At 33.5% G+C, this 20,494-nt stretch overlaps 1 protein-coding gene and 1 pseudogene across 2 annotated transcripts in view; both read right to left on the bottom strand.

Annotated features, from left to right (window-relative positions):
- KIF11 (kinesin family member 11) overlaps positions 1-20,494 on the bottom strand; it is a 58,564-nt gene that overhangs the window by 28,086 nt on the left and 9,984 nt on the right. For both annotated transcript variants that reach the window (XM_074295868.1, XM_074295867.1), the window contains exons 6-11: positions 12,677-12,862; positions 12,449-12,573; positions 8,908-8,998; positions 8,449-8,691; positions 6,875-6,970; positions 1,521-1,609 (exon numbers count right to left, since the gene is read on the bottom strand). In XM_074295868.1, coding sequence (XP_074151969.1) covers positions 1,521-1,609; positions 6,875-6,970; positions 8,449-8,691; positions 8,908-8,998; positions 12,449-12,573; positions 12,677-12,862 — 830 coding nt within the window. The remainder of the gene's footprint in view (positions 1-1,520; positions 1,610-6,874; positions 6,971-8,448; positions 8,692-8,907; positions 8,999-12,448; positions 12,574-12,676; positions 12,863-20,494) is intronic.
- On the bottom strand, positions 16,236-17,492 carry LOC141558522 (poly(rC)-binding protein 2 pseudogene; annotated as a pseudogene).

Here is a 20,494-nt window from a genome sequence, read left to right as displayed (position 1 = left end):
CCATGCCTGTCAATTTTGTTTAAGATTAATCCAAACTCTCTCACCATAAGTTAGCCATAGAGGGTACATGCAACATACTGTAGGTCTCTTTTCTGTCATTACGAAGTTATCAGGGAGATACTCTAGCTATCAACCTAGTTCATAAAACAAGCATACTATAGAGAAGATCCAGGATGTAAAGTGGTTAATTTTGATTACAAAAACTGTTGGGTAAAATGGAAAGAAGTCTGGCAGAAACTGGGCATAGACCAACAGTTTGTAATGTATACCAAGATATGAACAAAATGGGTATAAGAAGCAAACATAAAGAATGATATCATAAGCAAATTAGTGTGGAGCATGGAATGAAATTACTGGTCAGATTTATAGATAGGAAAAGAATCTATGACCAAAAAAGAGAAATGATCATAAGAGGTAACATGGTTAATTTAAACTACATAAAATTTTAGGAAAACCAGCTATCAACCTATCTCCGGCCCTCACCATTTTCTCAATCCACCTTCTCTTTTCATCATACAATTCTTTGATGACATCTATTACTATTATTTTTCAGTTTCTCACTAGTTATGTTATATTCCTACCCACCAGGCACCTCACCATTGCCCTTTGTATGATATTCATTTTTATTCTTCAGAGACAGTTATATTTTACAATTCAATACCATATAGTAATACTGATAGAAAATTAGCCTTAATAAGACAAACTTTTCCTATGTGCCAAAGAAATAAAAGAGAAAGATTCATGTAAACATATTTATCAGTGGTTCTTTACATGGTGGCAAAGAACTAGAAACCAAGGCACATGCCCAGCAACTGTGAAATGGTTAAATTATGGTTTCTGAATATAATGGAACATTATTGTGTTATAAAAGAAACAATGCAAGAGGATAGTTTTAAAGAAACCTGGGAAGGCTTGTATAAAATGATACAAGACTGAAGTGAGCACAACCAGAAGATTTATATTATATGATAATTTACATAATTATAGTATAGGTAAGAATAATGTGCTTAAATTGCAAAAGGGTTGAAGCATGACCTCACCAGAGTACATTATTTTAATGATACTAATATCTGAGAACTCAACCATGTAATTCTCATCATTACTTGTTTTCATAACAGGCTGATATCTGGCTAGAGGAATATCCTGAACTGAAACATCCTTCATTTCTATTAACTAATTTAAAAAATTTGGAAAACAGCACTATTTATCTACTGTTTAAACTGTGCATAAATCATTTTGGTTTTTAGCCTCATAGCTGGGAATCTCATTGCCTAAAAGTATCTCATTTTATTTTTGGAAAGCTGTTTGTGAGCATTTTCCATTTATCAAGAAAAACCAGTTTTTCTGAAATATCTATCCCTTGCTATTTGACATGTAACTTAGGTTCAAACAAAACAAAACAAATAATCCCTTTACATCTCCCTCTCTTTCTTTTTCTTTCCCCCCTTCTCCTCCCTCCCTACATTTAAGGTGCCTTGTGGTCATAAATGGTTTCAACCGTTTTAAAGCTGAGGACTCACTTATAGTTTTCATCAGAAATGTAGACTCCATTTTTCTCTCGGGCCGCAGCTAGATCTCGTTTCAACCTCTCTATTTCTTCTGTATACTCCTGTAATAAAAATTATTTTTATGCATCAATTTATTATCTATTTTATATTCAAAACTTTTCAAAATGTAGAGAATGAATTACTACAAAGATCAAGGGGGAAAAAACATTATCTACAACTCTGTTGTTCATTGTTGTTACATTAGAATACCAAGAAAGCATATAATCTCAAAAAAATAGAATTCAAAAAAAAAAAAAAAATACAAACCAAGTTTTCAAAATTACCTTCAAAGAAGTCTAGCAAATTAAATGTATGATCTGAAATGCTTTTTAGTTGTAAATATATAAACTTTCACCTTCAGACATTATACTTTTAGAAGACAAATATCAGATAATTTATTAATTCATTTTATATCCTAAGTGAAAGCAAATGTGTAGTTATCTTCAAATCTTTAAAATTCATACACATGAAACATCATGTGTAATAAGAGATCTAAACCTGGACCGCAACATGACAGATGAGAAAACAAGAGCTTCAACTCTCCACCATATCCCCTAATCAATATTCTAGACTATAAATGTTCAATTTTAGAGCTGCTATAAAGACCCTAATTATTTTATAAATTCTCATCTCTGTGATGCTCTTGAGGGCTCAATAAATCCTAAATGAGTTGAGAAATAAATTTCTAATGGTTGATTCAATAAGGCACACACATACATTTGGAACAGGATTATTAAGAGGTATGGAGGAGGATGCTGATAGAGATACTGGGTCCATTTAAACTAGCCAAAGAAATAAAGGAAGGTCAGTGAGTCATAAGTCTAGAAGCTTTCTTCTACGACTATTTGCTATTTCTGGGTGAAACGTCTATTGGCAAGTGCACTGAAAAAAAAGATTTTTTACCTCAGCCAGAATAACCCCATAATTACATAGCTTGATCAGCTAAAGAACTTTAGCTAGACTCAGTCTAAAATAAGGACTAATCTGGAAAGAGGTTCTTAATTTAGATACAAGAAAAGAACTGAGAAAAGGAGCCTCCCTCTCTTCATGACAGAGTGGAGAATCATGGAGATGGATGATGGTGCATACGGAAGGCCATGTTGTATGTGGGTCTTTTGTTCAACCCTTCTCCTCCTTTTAAAAAAATCTTTGTTACAAGGGATGACTTTCTGGATAGAGAAGAGAGAGGGATTTAACTGAAGATGAATGTGACATAAAACAAAAACTATCAATAAAAATAAGATAGATTTTTAAAGGAGTGTCATAGAAGGGAAATTTCAACTATGAGTTGGGATTAGATATATTTGTAAAGATTTATTTTAATATGTATAAAAGAATTGCATATGTTTAACATATTTTGGATTATTTGCCGTCTAGGGGTGGGAGTGGAAGGGAGGGAAAAATTAGAACACAAGATTTTTAAAGAATGAATGTTTTAATTATCCATGTAGATATTATGAAAATAAAAAGCTTTAATTTAAAAAAAGATTTCTTATTCCATTCAAAACAAATGTCGAGAGTATAAAATATTTGGGAATCCATCTACCAAAGAAAAGTCTGGAATTATATGAGCAAAATTACAAAACACTTGCCACAAAAATAAAGTCAGATTTAAATAATTGGAAAGACATTCAGTGCTCGTGGATAGGCTGAGCAAATATAATAAAGATGACAATACTCCCCAAACTAATCTATTTATTTAGTGCTATGCCAATCAGACTCCCAAGAAACTATTTTAATGACCTAGAAAAAATAACAACAAAATTCACGTGGAAAAATAAAAGGTCGATAATTTCAAGGGAATAAATGAAAAAAAAAGTCAGATGAAGGTGGTCTAGCTGTACCTGATCTAAAGCTATATTATAAAGCAGCAGTCACCAAAACCATTTGGTATTGGCTAAGAAATAGCCAATCAATGGAAAGGTTAGGTTCACAGGGCAAGAGAGTGAATAAAAATAGCAATCTAGTGATTGACAAACTCAAAGATCCCAACTTTTGGGATAAGAATTCATTATTTGAAAAAAATTGTTGGGAAAACTGGAAATTAGTATGGCAGAAATTAAATATGGACCCACACTTAATACCATATACCAAGATAAAATCAAAATGGGTCCATGATTTAGGCATAAAGAATGAGATCATAAGTAGATTAGAGGAACGGAGGATAGTCTACCTCTCAGACCTATGGAGGAGAAAGGAATTTATGACCAGAGGAGAACTAGTGATCATTATTGATCACAAAATAGAAAATTTTGATTACATCAAATTAAAAAGCTTTTGTACAAACTAATGCAAACAAGATTAGAAGAGAAGTAACAAATTGGGAAAATATTTTTACAGTTAAAGGTTCTGATAAAGGCCTCATTTTCAAAATATATAGAGAACTGACCCTAATTTATAAGAAATCAAACCATTCTCCAATTGATAAATGGTCAAAGGATATGAACAATTTTCAGATGATGAAATTGAAACTATATCCACTCATATGAAAGAGTGTTCCAAATCACTACTGATCAGAGAAATGCAAATTAAGACAACTCGGAGATATCACTACACACTTGTCAGATTGGCTAAGATGACAGGAACAAAAAATGATGAATGTTGGGAGGGGATGTGGGAAAACTGGGACACTGATACATTTGTTGGTGGAGTTATGAAAGAATCCAGCCATTTTGGAGAGCAATTTGGAACTATGCCCAAAAAGTTATCAAACTGTGCATACCCTTTGATCTAGCAGTGCTACTACTGGGCTTATATCCCAAGGAAATACTAAAGAAGGGAAAGGGACCTGTACGTGCCAAAATGTTTGTGTCAATCCTTTTTGTAGTGGCTAGAAACTGGAAGATGAATGGATGTCCATCAATTGGAGAATGGTTGGGTAAATTATGGTATATGAATGTTATGGAATATTATTGCTCTGTAAGAAATGACCAGCAGGATGAATACAGAGAGGCTTGGAGAGACTTACATCAACTGATGCTGAGTGAAATGAGCAGAACCAGAAGATCACTATACACTTCAACAACAATACTGTATGAAGATGTATTCTGATGGAAGTGGATATCTTCAACATAAAGAAGATTCAACTCACTTCCAGTTGATCAATGATGGACAGAAACAGCTACACCCAGAGAAGGAACACTGGGAATTGAATGTAGCACTACTGTCTTTCTACCCAGGTTACTTATACCTTTGGAATCCAATTCTTAAAGTGCAACAAGAAAATTGGATTTACACACATATATTGTACCTAGGTTATACTGTAACACATTTAATATGTATGGGATTGCCTGTCATCTAGGGGAGGGAAGGGAAAATTTGGAAAAATGAATACAAGGGATAATGTTATTTAAAAAAAAATTACTCATGCATATGTATTGTCAAAAAAATTTATAATTATAAAATTAATAATAAAAAAAGATTTCTTTTAAACTCAAAGTTTTACGATTCTATCAAAGTGAGTAAATGCTGAGAATATATGAGAATAAATAAAGTGGCAAATGTATAGGTATTTTGGTAACTCTAAAGTACTATTTAAGTATAAGGTATTATTATAATATAGCATTAACTGTTGAAACAATCTGTCAAATCAACAAAGCACTCCTAATATAAACTTAGGGAAATAAGATGATTATCCAGTTAGACACTATATTGGCACTCAGTAAAAGGATTTTATATAATTTCCATTAAGATTAGAAATCAGTTATTACGTCTTAAATAATGACACTTTTTATGTTGGAATTAGAAACTTACGGTACATATCAACTGGTGAATGGTTGGACAAATTATGGTATTTGAATGGAACGGAATATTATTGAACCACAAGAAATAATGTGGGGAATAGTTTCAGAGAAACAATTTATATGAACTAATACAGATGAAATAAATAGGAAAAGGAAAAAACATTTTTTATTTTAAACATATTTCCATTTTAATCATGAAGTAAAAGAAAAATCAAAATGAAGGGGAAAAACTACAAAAAAGAAAAAAAAATGAAAATACTATGCTTCAATCTGCATTCAGTCTCCACAGTTCTTTTTCTGAATACATATGTCATTTTCTCTTTCCTGTTTATTTTTTTAATTTTTTAATTTTTTTTTTTTTTCTGAGGCAATTGGAATTAAGTGATTTGCCCAGGGTCACACAGCTAGGAAGTGTTAAATGTCTGAGATTACATTTGAACTCAAGTCCTTCTGACTTCAGGGCTGGTGCTCCATACTGCACCACCTAGTTGCCCCTCAGATGGCATTTTCTAATCCATATCTATTGGAATTGTTTTGAATCACTATTGATAAGAGATAATCTGTCATAGTTTATCATCACACAATCTTGCTGTTACTATGTACAATGTTCTCCTGAATCTGTTCTCTTCACTCAGTATCAGTGGATGTAATTCTTTCCAGGCTTTTCTAAAATCAGCATACTCATCATTTGTTATACAAGAATAATATTTCATTATATTCATATACCATAACTTATTCAGTCATTCCCCAATTGATGAACATCCACTCAATTTCAAATTCCTTGTCATCATAAAAAGAGCTACTACAAACATTTTTGAATATATGGATCCTTTTCCCTCTTTTATGATCTCTCCTTCTTTTTTTTTTTTTTTTTGGGGGGGGGGGGGTGGAGGCAATTAGGGTTAAGTAACTTGCCCAGGGTCACACAGCTAGGAAGTGTTAAGTATCAGGTCCTCCTGACTTTAGAGCTGGTGCTCTATTCACTGTACCACCTAGCTACTTCTCTTTCAAGATCTCTTAGGGATACAGATCCAGTAGTGACCCTGCTGGATCAAATGATATGCACAATTTTATAGTTATTTGGGCATAATAAGGACAACAATTTATACAGTAACATATATAAAATATAAAGACAAACTATTTTCATAGACTTAGGAACTCTAGTCAATGTAATGGCAAACTATGATTTCTAAAGGATTGAATGATAAAACATTATACCCATCTCCTGAAAGAAATAATCAGCTCAGGGTGTGAAATGAGCCATACTAGACATTAATATTGAAGTATGTTTTGTCTGATAAGACAATTTCTATTTTCTTTTTCAATGGAGTTGTGGAAGTAGAAAAAAGAGAAAATTACATTTCTGTTCATCAAAAAAGATTTAAAAAAAAGATGACATATCAAAATGAAAGTTGTTTATTAAGAAAATAAACTTGTATAAGTTATTTAATGATGTTAACTTGGGTTAAAAACATTACCATTTTGTAGTAAAAAAAAACTTAAGGAATGACTATTTATTTTCAAATACCTTCTTCTGAGAATTGTCAACTAAAGACCACTATTTAACTAAGAAATAACAATTACCTTAATAAGAGCCCTTTTGGTGAGCTTCTGGTTAACTTCAGGCTTATTCATTATATTCTTTGCTCTATGAGCATATTCCAAAGTACTCAATGTTTCCTGTTATACAAAGAACAAATAAATTACTATTATTATTTGTATAGTATCTTGCTTTACTAGTAATCATTACATGATTCATAACACAGCTTAAAGTCACATACAAATTATAAGAAAATCCAATTAGCTAAGGCCAAAAGCAGAAAGGGAACAAAAGGCACAGAGCATTGCACTGAAACATTTGAATATGTGTTTACTTTCCTCTACTTTCAATTCTGAGTCCTGGATCTTCTAATTCAATCCACAATGATATAATCTTTAATTCATATAGTTCTGGAGAACAAAGAACTCTACTTATTTGGAACTTTTATATACTACCCATAAATCTTTTGGTAAGAAGTATAAACAGCATGAAACAATACAAGGAAATCTGTTGAAAAAAATCATATTATACCCAACAAGAGCAAATTCCATACTGGGCCTAGAGTTGGAAAGATTCATCTTCCAGAGTTCAAATCTGGCCTCAGATATTATGTGACCCTGGAAAATTCACTTAATCTTTTTGCCTCAGTTTTCTCATCTGTAAAATGAACCAAAGAAGGAAATGCAAACCACTCCAGTATATCTGCCAAGAAAACCCAAGAAATATCTTCTGTCATGAAGGGTCAGACACAACTGAAAAATGACTGAACACAACAGAACCTACAGAATGGATTTATTCCATGTTTTCCAAGAGGAAGCGATGTCTTAGAAATATTCAAGACCTTGTTTTGTTCACTAAAAGCAAAACAGTGGTGACAATAAAGGGGCAAACCACTCCCTCTCTTTTGCTTCTCTTTTTTTCTAGTACCAGATGTTTTCCTTTGGGGCTCAGCAACACCCAAAACCAAAAGCTAACATACTTGTATATTCTTAAAAAAGCAAAGACAAAAACACACAATACCTTCTCACTTAACTCACTGTTAGTTATGAGCAAAACGATTTCCAACAATTTCCCATGTGAATATATTAAGTGGAAAGAACAGAAAAGTGGCAGATAGTTTTCAGCTAAGAAAATTGCCATAAGTTTGAGGCATCAAAGTATGCAATAAAAGCAGTGGCTATTAGTCTGAAGACCTGCTATATTCTGATTCAGCCACTGCCATTATCTGTCTTTGAGTGAGACATTAAAACAGTGAACTTCAGTTTCCTCAGGAGTCATATGAAGATATTACACTAAAATCACCAATCATAAGTACCAGTAGGTACCAGGTGCTGGACATAAAAATACAAAAAAATCAAAATTCCTACTCTTAAATAGGTTACATTCCATCAGATCATTAATAAAATTGCTATATTCTCCTATTCACACACATGTATGCAAATACACATCATTCAAGAAATAGCAGCCTGCTACTTTAGGCCTAGGTAATTTTCTCATAGATAGTTTGAAAATAAATGAATTAATTATTTGAAAAGCAATTATTTTCTCATAATCTAGAAAAAAATATATAGAAACAATATTTTCAAAAGTTTTTCCAAGTGACTTTGTTTGTTTTTACCTCTAGATTGACTGATGCAGGGGAAACTGTAGCAATTATAGATGTTTTTGTACGACCCCCAAGAGAATCTTGTAGGATCCTAGTTAGTTTGGATTCTCGATAAGGAATGTGTGGTGCTCTTTCAACAAGGGCAGTAATAACCCTTCCAAGGGTTAAAAGAGATTGATTAATATTTCCAGCTTCCCGAGCTCTTCTGTCAACTGCCCCAGAACGACCAATATTTTCACTTCCTGCAAGATCAACCTGAAAAGGATTAAAAATAATGAATTCAATAAAATAATCTATGAGGTTTGAACTTGGAGCTTTCAAATTTCTTATTAAAATTGTTAGTGAGGTAATTTAACACTTAACAGTTAATAGCTCATTACCAATATAAGGCAAATAATAAAATGATTATTCAGAAATATTAAGGTATAAGATTTACAAAGTTAGCATTCAAGTTCACAAGGAGATACTTACTAAATTCAACTTTCCAATTTTAACAAGTTCTTCTCCATCAACTGTAGTTTCTTTCATATGTATTGTAACAGAAAATACAGAGTGGGATCGGCTAAAAACAAAACAAACATTATATTATTAACATGGTTATAAGATAGGAAAGTAATTATGATTTGAATTATGAAGACATGAACCTAGATTTGAATTATGAGGACAAGAACTACATTAATCTTAGTTTAAGAAGTTGTGTCAAAGAAATAAGAAAGCATTATTCAATGACAATTTGCCCCCTGTTTTAAATTGCTAAAGTATATTTTTAATCTAGCTTTTTGGCACCCAATTAATCTACTAGTTGCTTCAGAACTCTTGCTAATCAGAATTTCAAATGGCAATGAGAATTATTTAAACTTAACAGAATTGTAACTGAAAGATAAGATGTTTGGGAACTATTCAAGACTTTATTAATCTCTGGCTCAGAATTTGGAACTATACTCAAAAAAGTTATCAAACTGTGAATACCCTTTGATCCAACAGTGTTACTACTGGGCTTATATCCCAAAGAAATACTAAAGAGGGGAAAGGGACCTGTGTGTGCAAAAATGTTTGTAGCAGCCCTTTTTGTAGTGATCAGAAACTGGAAAATGAATGGATGCTCATCAATTGGAGAATGACTGAATAAATTGTGGTATATGAATGTTATGGAATATTATTGTTCTGTAAGAAATGATCAACAGGATGAATACAGAAAGCCTTGGAGGGACATACATGAACTGATGTTAAGTGAAATGAGCAGAACCAAAAGATCACTATACACTTCAACAATACTATATGGTGATCAATTCTGATGGATGTGGCTCTCTTCAACAATGAGAGGATCCAAATCAGTTCCAATTGAACTGTAACGAACAGAACCAGCTACACCCAGAGAAAGAACACTGGGTAATGAATATGGACCACAACATAACATTTCCACTCTTTGTTATTGTTTACTTGCATTTTTATTTTTTCTTCTCAGATTATTTTTACCTTCTTTCTAAATTTGATCTTTCTTGTGTAACAAGATAACTGTATACAAATGCATGCATACATTGTATTTAACATATACTTTAACATATTTAACATGTATGGGACTACCTGCCATGTAGGGGAGGAGGTGGGAGGAAGGAGGGAAAAAGTTGAAACAAAAGTTTTTGGCAAGGATCAGTGTTGAAAAATTATACATGTATATGTTTTGTATATAAAAAAACTATATTAAAAAAAAATCTCTAGCTCAGAGATCAGAAATAGAAAAGACATCTAGATTTAACTTTATTTCCCCCAGAACAATACATTGGTAAATTCACCAAATTTCATTTAGAGACCAGTGATTTTCTTGCTAGCAGGAAAGCAAAATCAAGATTAATTAGCCCAACTCTGCCCCTTCCTTCCTTAGGATATTTTACCCAGACAATCCAAATTAGCTTTTGAGTACATAAATCAGAAGACTGGAGCACAAACAAAGGAGTTGAAGATTTGTCTTAAATCTTCTTGTCATCCCTCACTCTTCTTCCTGTTATTAAAATGGCTGAAAATTTTCCCTAATGAGTTACAATTCAAAGAAAGACCACAAGATGGCAGCACAGCTAGAGTAGTGGACACAATGCCCTTCCTATACCAGATGATATCTGTAGTATATTCTTGAAATTATAATATTGGATTAATCAGGACACAAACAATGACCAAATGGGGCTTAGCTTAAGACCTATTGGTGGCCAATTAGAATCACACTGGTTTTGGTTTAAGACATGGTTCTTAAGAAATAAATGAAATCAATAAACTCCAAGATATCTTGGGAGGGCTCAGAGGTACAAAAGAGAGGGGGGAAAAGCTTTTAAGAGCATATGTAAGTAATAGAAGATACCTTTTGTGGACAAAGGGAAGGAAGGAGGGAAAAAAGAAAGAAGGGAGAAAGAGAGGGAAGGAGGAAGGGAAAGGAAACAAGAAAGGGAGGAGTGAGGAATAACCCAATTTCAAGTCAACTTTACTCACAGAGGTTATTTGTCCTTTGTTCTGAAAGAGGACCATAACATCATAGAGGGGATACCATGATATGCAAGTGAATTGGATTTAGGTGAGGAAGGGCTGTGCAAGGTCACCTCGATTTCTCCTCCAGAGCTATCTGGTCCAGTGGCAAGATACAAAATGAATGAATGAATGAATGAAATCTGCATTCATTTCTGCTTTGGCCAGAAATCCTGAGGGTCTTCCCCCTCCCAGATCCATCAATCCACCCATCCATTTATTTAAAAAAAAATTTTTTTTCACTAGGTGAAAGAGGAGATTCTTTGACTCAGTTCTTACCTAGCACTAATCACTGAATGGGTATAGCCTCAGTTAAAGTGAGAACTGTGGAAGACCTTAGCTTAAAAAGTCCAAGGTCTCCCATGGCACTTGGCCATCTCCAGTCATCCTGATCTCTACCTGGCCATTGGATCCAGAACAAAGGACAAACAACAGGAACAACAATATTGGGTGACTTAGCCTAATGGTCAATGCTGAAGGAGAAGTAATAATGAAAGATGACAGTGTTTTCAGATTTGCAAAGCACTTAAAAATTTTCACATACTTCTCACAACAACTCTGAAATAAGAGTAAGATTTGTGGGGAGATTGGGGAAGTAGCAAAGTAAGAAGTGGAGGTTTCAGTGATAGAGGAGTGAGGAAGACTCTGAGGAGATACATTTTTAGATGAGCAATTGTGTTCATATTTTTGCTATATTATATTTGTTTAATGCTAGAGAAGTCTTCTTTTGGGGTGGAGGAATAGAATACAGTGAAAGAGATGCAAAAGATAAAAGATCAATAAAAAATTAAAAATATATACAGAAGAAAACAAGTTTATAAAAGGAACCAAACAGCACTTTTGTTATTATCTTATTAAAAATTTACATTTTGGGGGCAGCTAGGTGGTGCAGTTGGTAGAACACCAACCCTGAAGTCAGGAGGACATGAGTTCAAATTTGACCTTAGACACTTAACACTTCCTAGCTGTGTGACCCTAGGCAAGTCACTTAGCCCCAATTGCCTCAGGAAAAAAAACATTTTCCAAAATAAACTATGTAATAGAAGTTCAGTTTTATATACAACCCTATTTTTTATATTGAAGTATTTATATTCTGTAACATTTGTATTTGTGGATAGTGAGCAATGATTTCTTTAAAATAAGTAGGCAAATCACAGATCTGAAGCTTTGATGTTCACCTCTGAAGATATGTTCACTTCTGCCTTCTGGCTTCTTTCAAGATTCAGCTCAAATCTGACTGTGTCACAAAGCTTTACTTGGCAACCCTCTTCCCAACTAATGCCTTTCTTCTTTATGAAAAGATAAAATGGATTATCTCCCATTTGTCCCATATACACTTTCAATGTATGTTTGCTTATTGTCTCCCCATTAGAAAAAACTTCTTGGTAATGGATTATTTTTGCCTTCCCTCACATTCCCAGAGCTCAGCCTAGTGTACACAAAGTGCTTAAATGCTTGTCCTCTATGTTGTATTACTAATTTTCCTTAAGACAATTCTTACCTGGAATATGCATTCATTAAAGTTGCTGCTGTTGTCCTTTTTGCTGCTCCCCTTTCCAAAATTTGATAGACTTCATCCTTATTATGCACTGTAACTTCTTCTAAACCCTTGATGATTACTCCTCTCTGACCAAATATGAAAAGCAAAGATCAAAAAAATAATATAACAAATAAACTGAACAGTCACAAAAAATTTTAGAGAAGTCTTAGTCTGAAAACAAAAAGTTACCTTATTACGGGGATCATCAAACATTTGTAATCTCTCCGAAGCATCAGTAGATGGATTAAGTAAATCAAAGAGTTCTTCATTATAGATTTCAAGCAATGACACTTTTACTGAGAATTCTGTCCCATTTTCAGTAAGTTTCTCAAATATCTGATGGAGTGTACGTGGAATTATGCCAGCTAATGGATCCTGAAATTATTAGGTGAATTAGCCTAATGATTAATGCTGAACTTGAAGTAATAATAATAGTTAGCATTCAAATAGTGTCTACAGGTTTGCAATATTAAAATTTCCACACACTTCTCACAACTATGAAATAAGGAAAAATCCTTTCATGTCTGTTTTAAAGATCATGAAATTAAGATTCAGCAAAGTTAAGAACATAACTAACAAAGGCTGGATTTGAACTCATCTTTCTGGGTCCAAGTTTTCTTTTATATTATGCTATTTCTCAAGTAAAGAATATGAGAATGTCTCTGTCTCACTAACAGAGAAACTGTTTAAGGTATTTATGATTTATAATTACAATTAGTAATTATTATGATAATTTATGATTATTATTTCCTATTTCTCCAGGTAAGGTTAATAGTGGGTCATTGTACAAGTTATTGAAAGGTCAATACAGGCTGGATTCTTTGAGATGTTCAGCCTTGGAACCAAACCATGGATCCATTTTGTCCCAGTGGAAAAGTGAAGAAATAACACCATGGAAATGAAAAAACATATCGTCAATAGTCTGATCCTTTCTCATCTTACTCTTCTGATTATGAGATCTATGATTTATTGATCCTTTTAGAAGAACTATGAAAGTGAGAATAAACAGAGTATAAAATGGAGAAAAAGGGGATAGAAAGGAAGATGGAACAAAATAGAAATAGAGAGCAAAACTTTGATTTCCTTCATGAACATAATAAAATATCCTTGCTCCATAAGAAATAATGAATGCAACACTGTTAGAGAATACTGGGAAAATTATGGGTACCAAAGCAAAACAAAGTAAGCAGGGATAAAAAGAACAATTTATATCATGCAACAAGAATCTAAAAGTGGAGAATTTTGAAAGGCTTGTAAACTTAAGTGCAATAATCCCCAGAACATATGAAGAATAATATCTATGTTCTGACCAAGAAGATAATATAGAGAATGAGAAACAAATCACTGACTCTTTGTCAGGAGATAATGGAATAAACATGCAGAATGAAAGACACTTTCCCCCCCCCCAAACTTGACCAATAATGGAAATTGCTTTGCTTGATTATTCATATTTTATAAGGTTTTTGTTGGTCTTGAAATACTCATGGGACACAGAAGTGAGAAAAAAACCCCTTTAACTTCTCTCTAGGAGTGTTCTTTGTCAATGTATATGTAAGATACTACATACCACAATTTATTCAAGAATATCTCCATATCCCCTCCTTCTATAGGAATTAGATTTCCATAAAAGATGGATTTAAAATTGAAAACAATAATTAGATTTAGAAATAAAATATAATTAGTTCAAGAAAGTTTTATTCTTTCTAAATAATTTCTTAATAACTGACTTTACATAATGCATCAAAGTATATAGTGGGCTTTCCAGATTATGTCATCAGTCTTATGAAAGTACCATAAAAATTAGTATTGCCATTTTCTGAAGGATTCTGAAAAATTCAAAATACCATCATTCTAGAACTGAGAGGCTAATAGAAAACTAAAGGCCAGAAAGTGTAAGTGAAAAGGTCAAGATTAAACAATTTAGTCATTAATCAGGTGTCATGAACCGTAATATACACTGAGGAAACAAAAAGAGTCCAAACATAGTCTGTCCTCCAGTAGCTTACAATCTCATGGGCATAATAGTAAGTAGTAGAGAATCAGCATTAAAATCTAGGCTCTGTTTTTCAAGCCAGTACTCTTTTAATTATATTACACTAGAATTTATTAGTCTATAGACTAAATAACTTCCTCAGGAATCAATAGCATAAAAAACTGTATTGGTACCTTTCTGCCAAATAATATTCCATTCCTCAAAATAATTCTGAACCATTCTATCATTAGAGTTTTCCTTTGACTTTCCAATCCCATAAATCATGCAAAATTATGATCACCATAAATTGCCTGTCAGTAGGAACAAAATGAGATATGCAGACTACTTTCCTGTCATTTTTATAAAATAAAATGATTATGGAATGAAAAAAAAAAAAAAAAAGGTCAATACAACAAACATTATGTGTCTATAATATATAACATACTCAACAATACCTGCCTTTAAAGAGGCTAATTCCTTATATCTCTTCTTAAATGACAAATAATCCAATCTCCAGATTCTCCCTTTAATTGAAAATCTACTTTTCTGATCAACTTATTCTCTTTAAGTCTAGAAAAAGAAGCCATGGCTAATTAAAAAGGATAGAATCTTAGGAAATGGAAATGGGCAAGTACTTTAGTAATGAAATACTTCACAAAATAAACGCTAAATTTAAAATTATTAAAGCTTCTCTACACCTGAAAAGAAGTATGTTTGTCTATACACCTCCTTATACTCTTAACTCTGTTTTAATTATATTTGAGACAATAGGCAACATGAGGCAAGATTTGGGAATTTAATAGCAAAGAACTCAGAGGAGAATTTGAAAACTTCTTTGCAACTTACTGTCTTTTGAGTTTCCTGGGTGCACTAAGATGTGCCACAGAGTCTGAGTCAGTAAAGATCAAAGGCAAGACAAAACTCAGGTCTTTTAGGCTCTCAAAAACCAGCTCTCGATATAACAAGCTGACTCATTTTTTGAGAAGTGGGAGCTTTTTGATTTAGTAGTTATCAAAAAATTTTTCCTCTATAATCTTTCAAGAGATAATCAGAGTTCCTGGTTTCTAGATCTTAAATAATTTGAGAATATTATAAATTATGAGACCACAATAATTAACCCCAAGCCAAAACTCAGTCAGTTATACTATTCCATTCACAACCAAATATAACTCCAAATCTGAGCAATCAATTTGGCTTACCCAGGTATTAGTGTGAGCGCTTTTACAGCCTTTTTTTTTTTTTTTTTTTTGTGGTGCCAAGAGATATTTTGCCTCAAAAGATTATGAGACACTGAACATACACTCCTGAAGTCCTAGTTTCATTTAAATAGTTCATCATGTGATTTACCTACAATTTTTTTTTTTTAGTTGGGGAAGGGCTCTATATTCCATTGAGGATTCCAATCCTCAATAACTGGGATTCTGGCTCCCACACAGACAGAAGGGAGTTTAACAGGAATAAAACCCATATGAAGCACCCTGGCATCCAGTTTCTATTCACAAGGAAAAAGCTCCAGTCCATCTTTTAAATTTTTTGGAAAATTCCTGACATTACAGAACTAAACTGAAATGTATTAATATTCCACTCTTACATTTCAATGACAAAAACAGAAAAAAATTTCATGAGCCCAAAAACCCAAAACCCCCCAAAATAAACAAAAAAAAAAAAAAAAATAGGGAAAAGCTTATAAAACTAAATATGGTTCTCAATGTTAACAGAGAAAGGAATTTAAATGCTGTAATTAAAAAAAATCACGAGTGGATGATAAAGTTGTGTAGAAACTGAAAATTTATTATACTATTTAAAACCTGGAATTGCTGACTGTTCAGAAACTACATAGATGGATCATGGGTGATGAACAGCAGAAGGGGGTTATAGGTGAGTCTGCATTGTTCTAGCTCCTCCCCATGCCACCTGTCTCTGAGGAAAACCTGACATTGATTAGATACTGGGCCAGGCTAATGCTTGCAGCAGATCCAGTGATGGTAACCTGCCTATCAGTAGATCTTTCCACTGGATTGGCAATTTTGATCTGAAACCCAGACATCTGACGTATCTCATTGATTTTGGCGCCTTGACGCCCTATTATGCAGCCAATTAAGTCATTTGGAATGGTGAGTTCATGAGAAGTAGTCTGAGCAGATGCATCCAAACCTGCCCAATAACCTTTTACCTCTGGAGAGTTGGATTCAATGCCACTGAATCCGGTTTTGCCATGAATCATGGGAAAGTGAGACTGTTGCATTGCTAACTGGTGTAGCTTGGTCAAATCTGGCTATGGAATGGCATAGTGGCCTTGAATGGTATAGGCCTATAGAGGTGATCCTTCTAGGTCAGGATTGAGGCACGTGGACGGGGTGGTGTGGGGAAAGCTCGCACTCTCACTGCCTGTGCTATACCTGTCTTGACCACCTGCAAAGATGACTGGAGAGCTGGACGGCTTGGGCCAGTACAGGATGGTCACACCCTTCGGGGGAGACTGGGAAAGAGTCTCCAACATGACCACGCAGATCTGTTTGACACACTCAATGATAGATTGTGGGATGCCAGCAATAGTGATGGCCCGCTCAGTTGAGTTTGGTAGCATATCCCCTGTCACCTGGATCTGAGCCCCTGTATTTACTCTTAGTTTATTTCCTTGATCTTGCATCCTCCTTTTCCAATGAGAAAGCCACTGGCTAGCAGGACCACAAGCCTCAGGGTGACTGGAGGTCTACTGGCAGCTATACTATTGGTCATAGAGCTGCTGATGTCCTCTTCCAGTTTGTCAATGATCATAGCAAAGGCCTTAAAGATGGCATTGGTGGGTCCAGCCAGAGTAATTATTCTGAGACGTTGATAAACGCACCACTCTCTTCATGCATCTTCTTGACTGATTCTCATTTCTTTCCAATAATGCTTCCAACTTCCTTTCTATGCATAAGTTGCCGAATGATAAGAGTGACATTTAATCCACCTTCAATCCCACAGGTGTGCATGTCGAGCAGTGTTCTGGGGATTTGGACTTTGATTAAGTCTTTGGTCACTGGTGGGAGTGGAAGCCAAAAACTTCAGGCGCGAAGCAAGTGAAGGGAAAAGGGGGAGTGCGTGGGAAAGGCTTACCTACAATTTTTAATGCCATCTTTTTCAGTCAGAACCTCCTTCAGGCAACAAATTGTCTGTTTGTGAAATAGTATAGTAATCTTTACATAATTTACAGTACCGAAGGAGAAAGATGGTCAGTCAACCAAATGTACTTTTTAAAGAATTGAGATTTTTAAGTACCCAAATCTTTTTATTCAGATCATTTTTTAATGCAAATGTTGTAAAAACAAAAATATATCCTGCAACTCTGCCAAAGAAAACATATTGAAATGTAATGAAACTTAAGATACAATGTTATTCTTCATCTGGCTAGTTTTCAAGGCCTTCAATAAATACTTAGGCAATCTTAGTTTCTATTGCATCTCTCTCTATTCAGGCAGCATTTTAGTAGCCCCCTCTCATTTTTGCACAATAATCTTGAGATATTATAAGTACCATCCCCATTTCACAAAGAAATTTTTCCTAGATATCAGCAAAATGCAATCTACTTGGAGACAGGAACCTCCCTTTTCAAAAATAAATCTGTAGCCCCAATACTTATAGTGTAATGCCAGGTGCAAAGTAAATACTTAAGAAATGCTTCAGTATTCATCAGAAAGGTTAGGTAATTTGACCGAAGACAACTAGTTAATAAATAGTAGGACTGAGATACAAAGATCAATCATCTGACTCATCTCCAAAGTCAGAATTCTATTCTTACTTGGTACCAAAAGGCTCTTTGCGGCTCATTTCCATTTTTTTCAAGTGAATATTTTGTGTCACTGTTATCACAACACTTCCCATCAAGGCTATCTGAAGAGATAAGACTAATTTGTCTTTCTGATTACCTAAACTTTATAGCTCACCCCATGCATAGTGCCATATTTAATAAATACTTGTTAAAATTAAATCTATGTCAGCAATGTGGACCTTCAAGAACAATTTTTCAAGACAAGAAATGCCTTCACTGGTTTCTTCTTTTTCCACATGAACTCCTACATCATATCATGTACCTGCCTTCCAATACTCTTTTTTAAAAGAGAAGATTGTCTTTAATGATTTCCCATCAAAAAAAAAAAAAAAAAAAAAAAATCAAATTTTTAGAACTTAGTTTGGATATATAAAGCTCAGAATTCTTGAGATAAAGTAATTATCTGACCCTCCACAAGTGCTTGCCTTGCAGAATTTTGAGAACAGCCTCAACTTTCTAGATTTCTTCATCTTTACTTTGTCCTCTGACTATATAACATCCCCATACTTTTATGACCTATCCATCCAGCTCCCCTTCCACATCTCCTGAGGTTTTCTTTGTTTTTTAAAAATACTTGATAAAAACTCTTAAGAGAATTCTTTGAGGAATCATTTAAAAGCACCAATAGCACTAGTTAGATATCTACTTTAGGGTTTTAGCACTAACTGACAGAGCTTCTTTTAATTGCTTGAGACAAGGGCCCAGATTTGACTCATCTTTTTATTTCTGAGGATATAGAATAGTACTGTAAGTGTAACTGGCAATTAATAATACCTATAGAATGAGTAGGAAGACCAGAAAAAAAAAAAAAAAAAAAAAAAAAAAACAGGCACAAAAGAAGTATTAGACACCAAAGATCATAAAAGTGTCAATTCCATCAATCTTAAAATAAGAAGAGTTAATTCTCAGCAATACAATGATCCAAGACTACTCTAAAGGAATAATGCTATATATATCCTGATAAAGAACTGATTGTGTATAAAACACAAGTTGAAGGAAATTTTTTTTGGCTTTTTTTTTTTGAGTACTTTTTGGGGGGGAGGGTGATCTATTTCTTTCTACAACATGATTTTTATGGAAATCTTTTGCATAACTTCATATATGTCTTCTCAATGTGGGGGAAAAGGATGGAGAGAAATGAAGAGCATATGGAATTCAAAGTTTTAAAAACACATGTAAAAAATTGACATGTAAGTGAGGAAAATAAAAATATTGTTAACAGAAAAAAAAAAAAAGAAGAGCTAAATTTTAATTCTGGTTCTAACATGGGGGCTGGGACTAACACTTTATTTTCAGTGTTTCATATTAGATCATATTCTTATTTGATTGTAGATTCTTTCCCTACTTTTAGCTCCTTGCTGTGAAGAGGAAGAAAGTCAGATATAATATTTAAATGTTCTAATTTCTATTTTATCACTTGTAATTTAGGGAAATAAGAATAGCTATTCTTATATATATTATGTTTAAACAGAGCTTTACTTGCAAGCTTTGCTTGCAAATTTCCAATTTCCTAGAAGCATGGTATGTTTCTATATGTGAATGAGAGAGATAAAGAAGGACAGCTACAGAGAAAATATAATTTAGATATAAGCAACTCTTTAAAATTCCAGTCAAGAGCAGAACCAGGTATTGTCTTTCTAAGGTCTTTATCATTATCCACTGTCATCAGAATTCACACAATGAAACCCTAGATATGTCTAATGGGAGAACTGGACATATTCAATGCCTCTTATATACTTACCATTTCTAAAACTCTTGTATATTACCTTAAAATATTACCAAACACCTAATCCAGTTAAAATATTTTTTATTTTAAACTATCTCTGCCAATGATTCATTTAACTCTTATAACAACCCCTGGGGAATAGGTACAATTATGCCTACTTTACAGATGAAGAAACTTTGAAAGGGTCACAAAGGCATTAAGAATCAGTAATCTACAATATTATAATACAAAAGCATAAAAATGTATTCCAACCCTTTCCAGCTTGTTCATGGACCACCCCACTTAGATTTTTTTTTCAGTTCAATAAATACTTATTAAGTTCCTATTATATGCTAGGTATGTATTAAGTCCTTGAGATACAATTAATAAGAAGAACATCAATTCCTACCCTCAAAGAGGGTACCCTTATTATCATTCAACAAAATGAAGATATTCAGGACTAAGGGAGAGAAAAATGAGAAAGAATTTTAATTTTGCATATAGACTTCCCTAAAA

Source organism: Sminthopsis crassicaudata, chromosome 2 (genome assembly GCF_048593235.1).
Source record: "Sminthopsis crassicaudata isolate SCR6 chromosome 2, ASM4859323v1, whole genome shotgun sequence".
Taxonomy (NCBI): Eukaryota; Metazoa; Chordata; class Mammalia; order Dasyuromorphia; family Dasyuridae; genus Sminthopsis; species Sminthopsis crassicaudata.
This window is presented reverse-complemented; position numbering and strand designations above follow the sequence as displayed.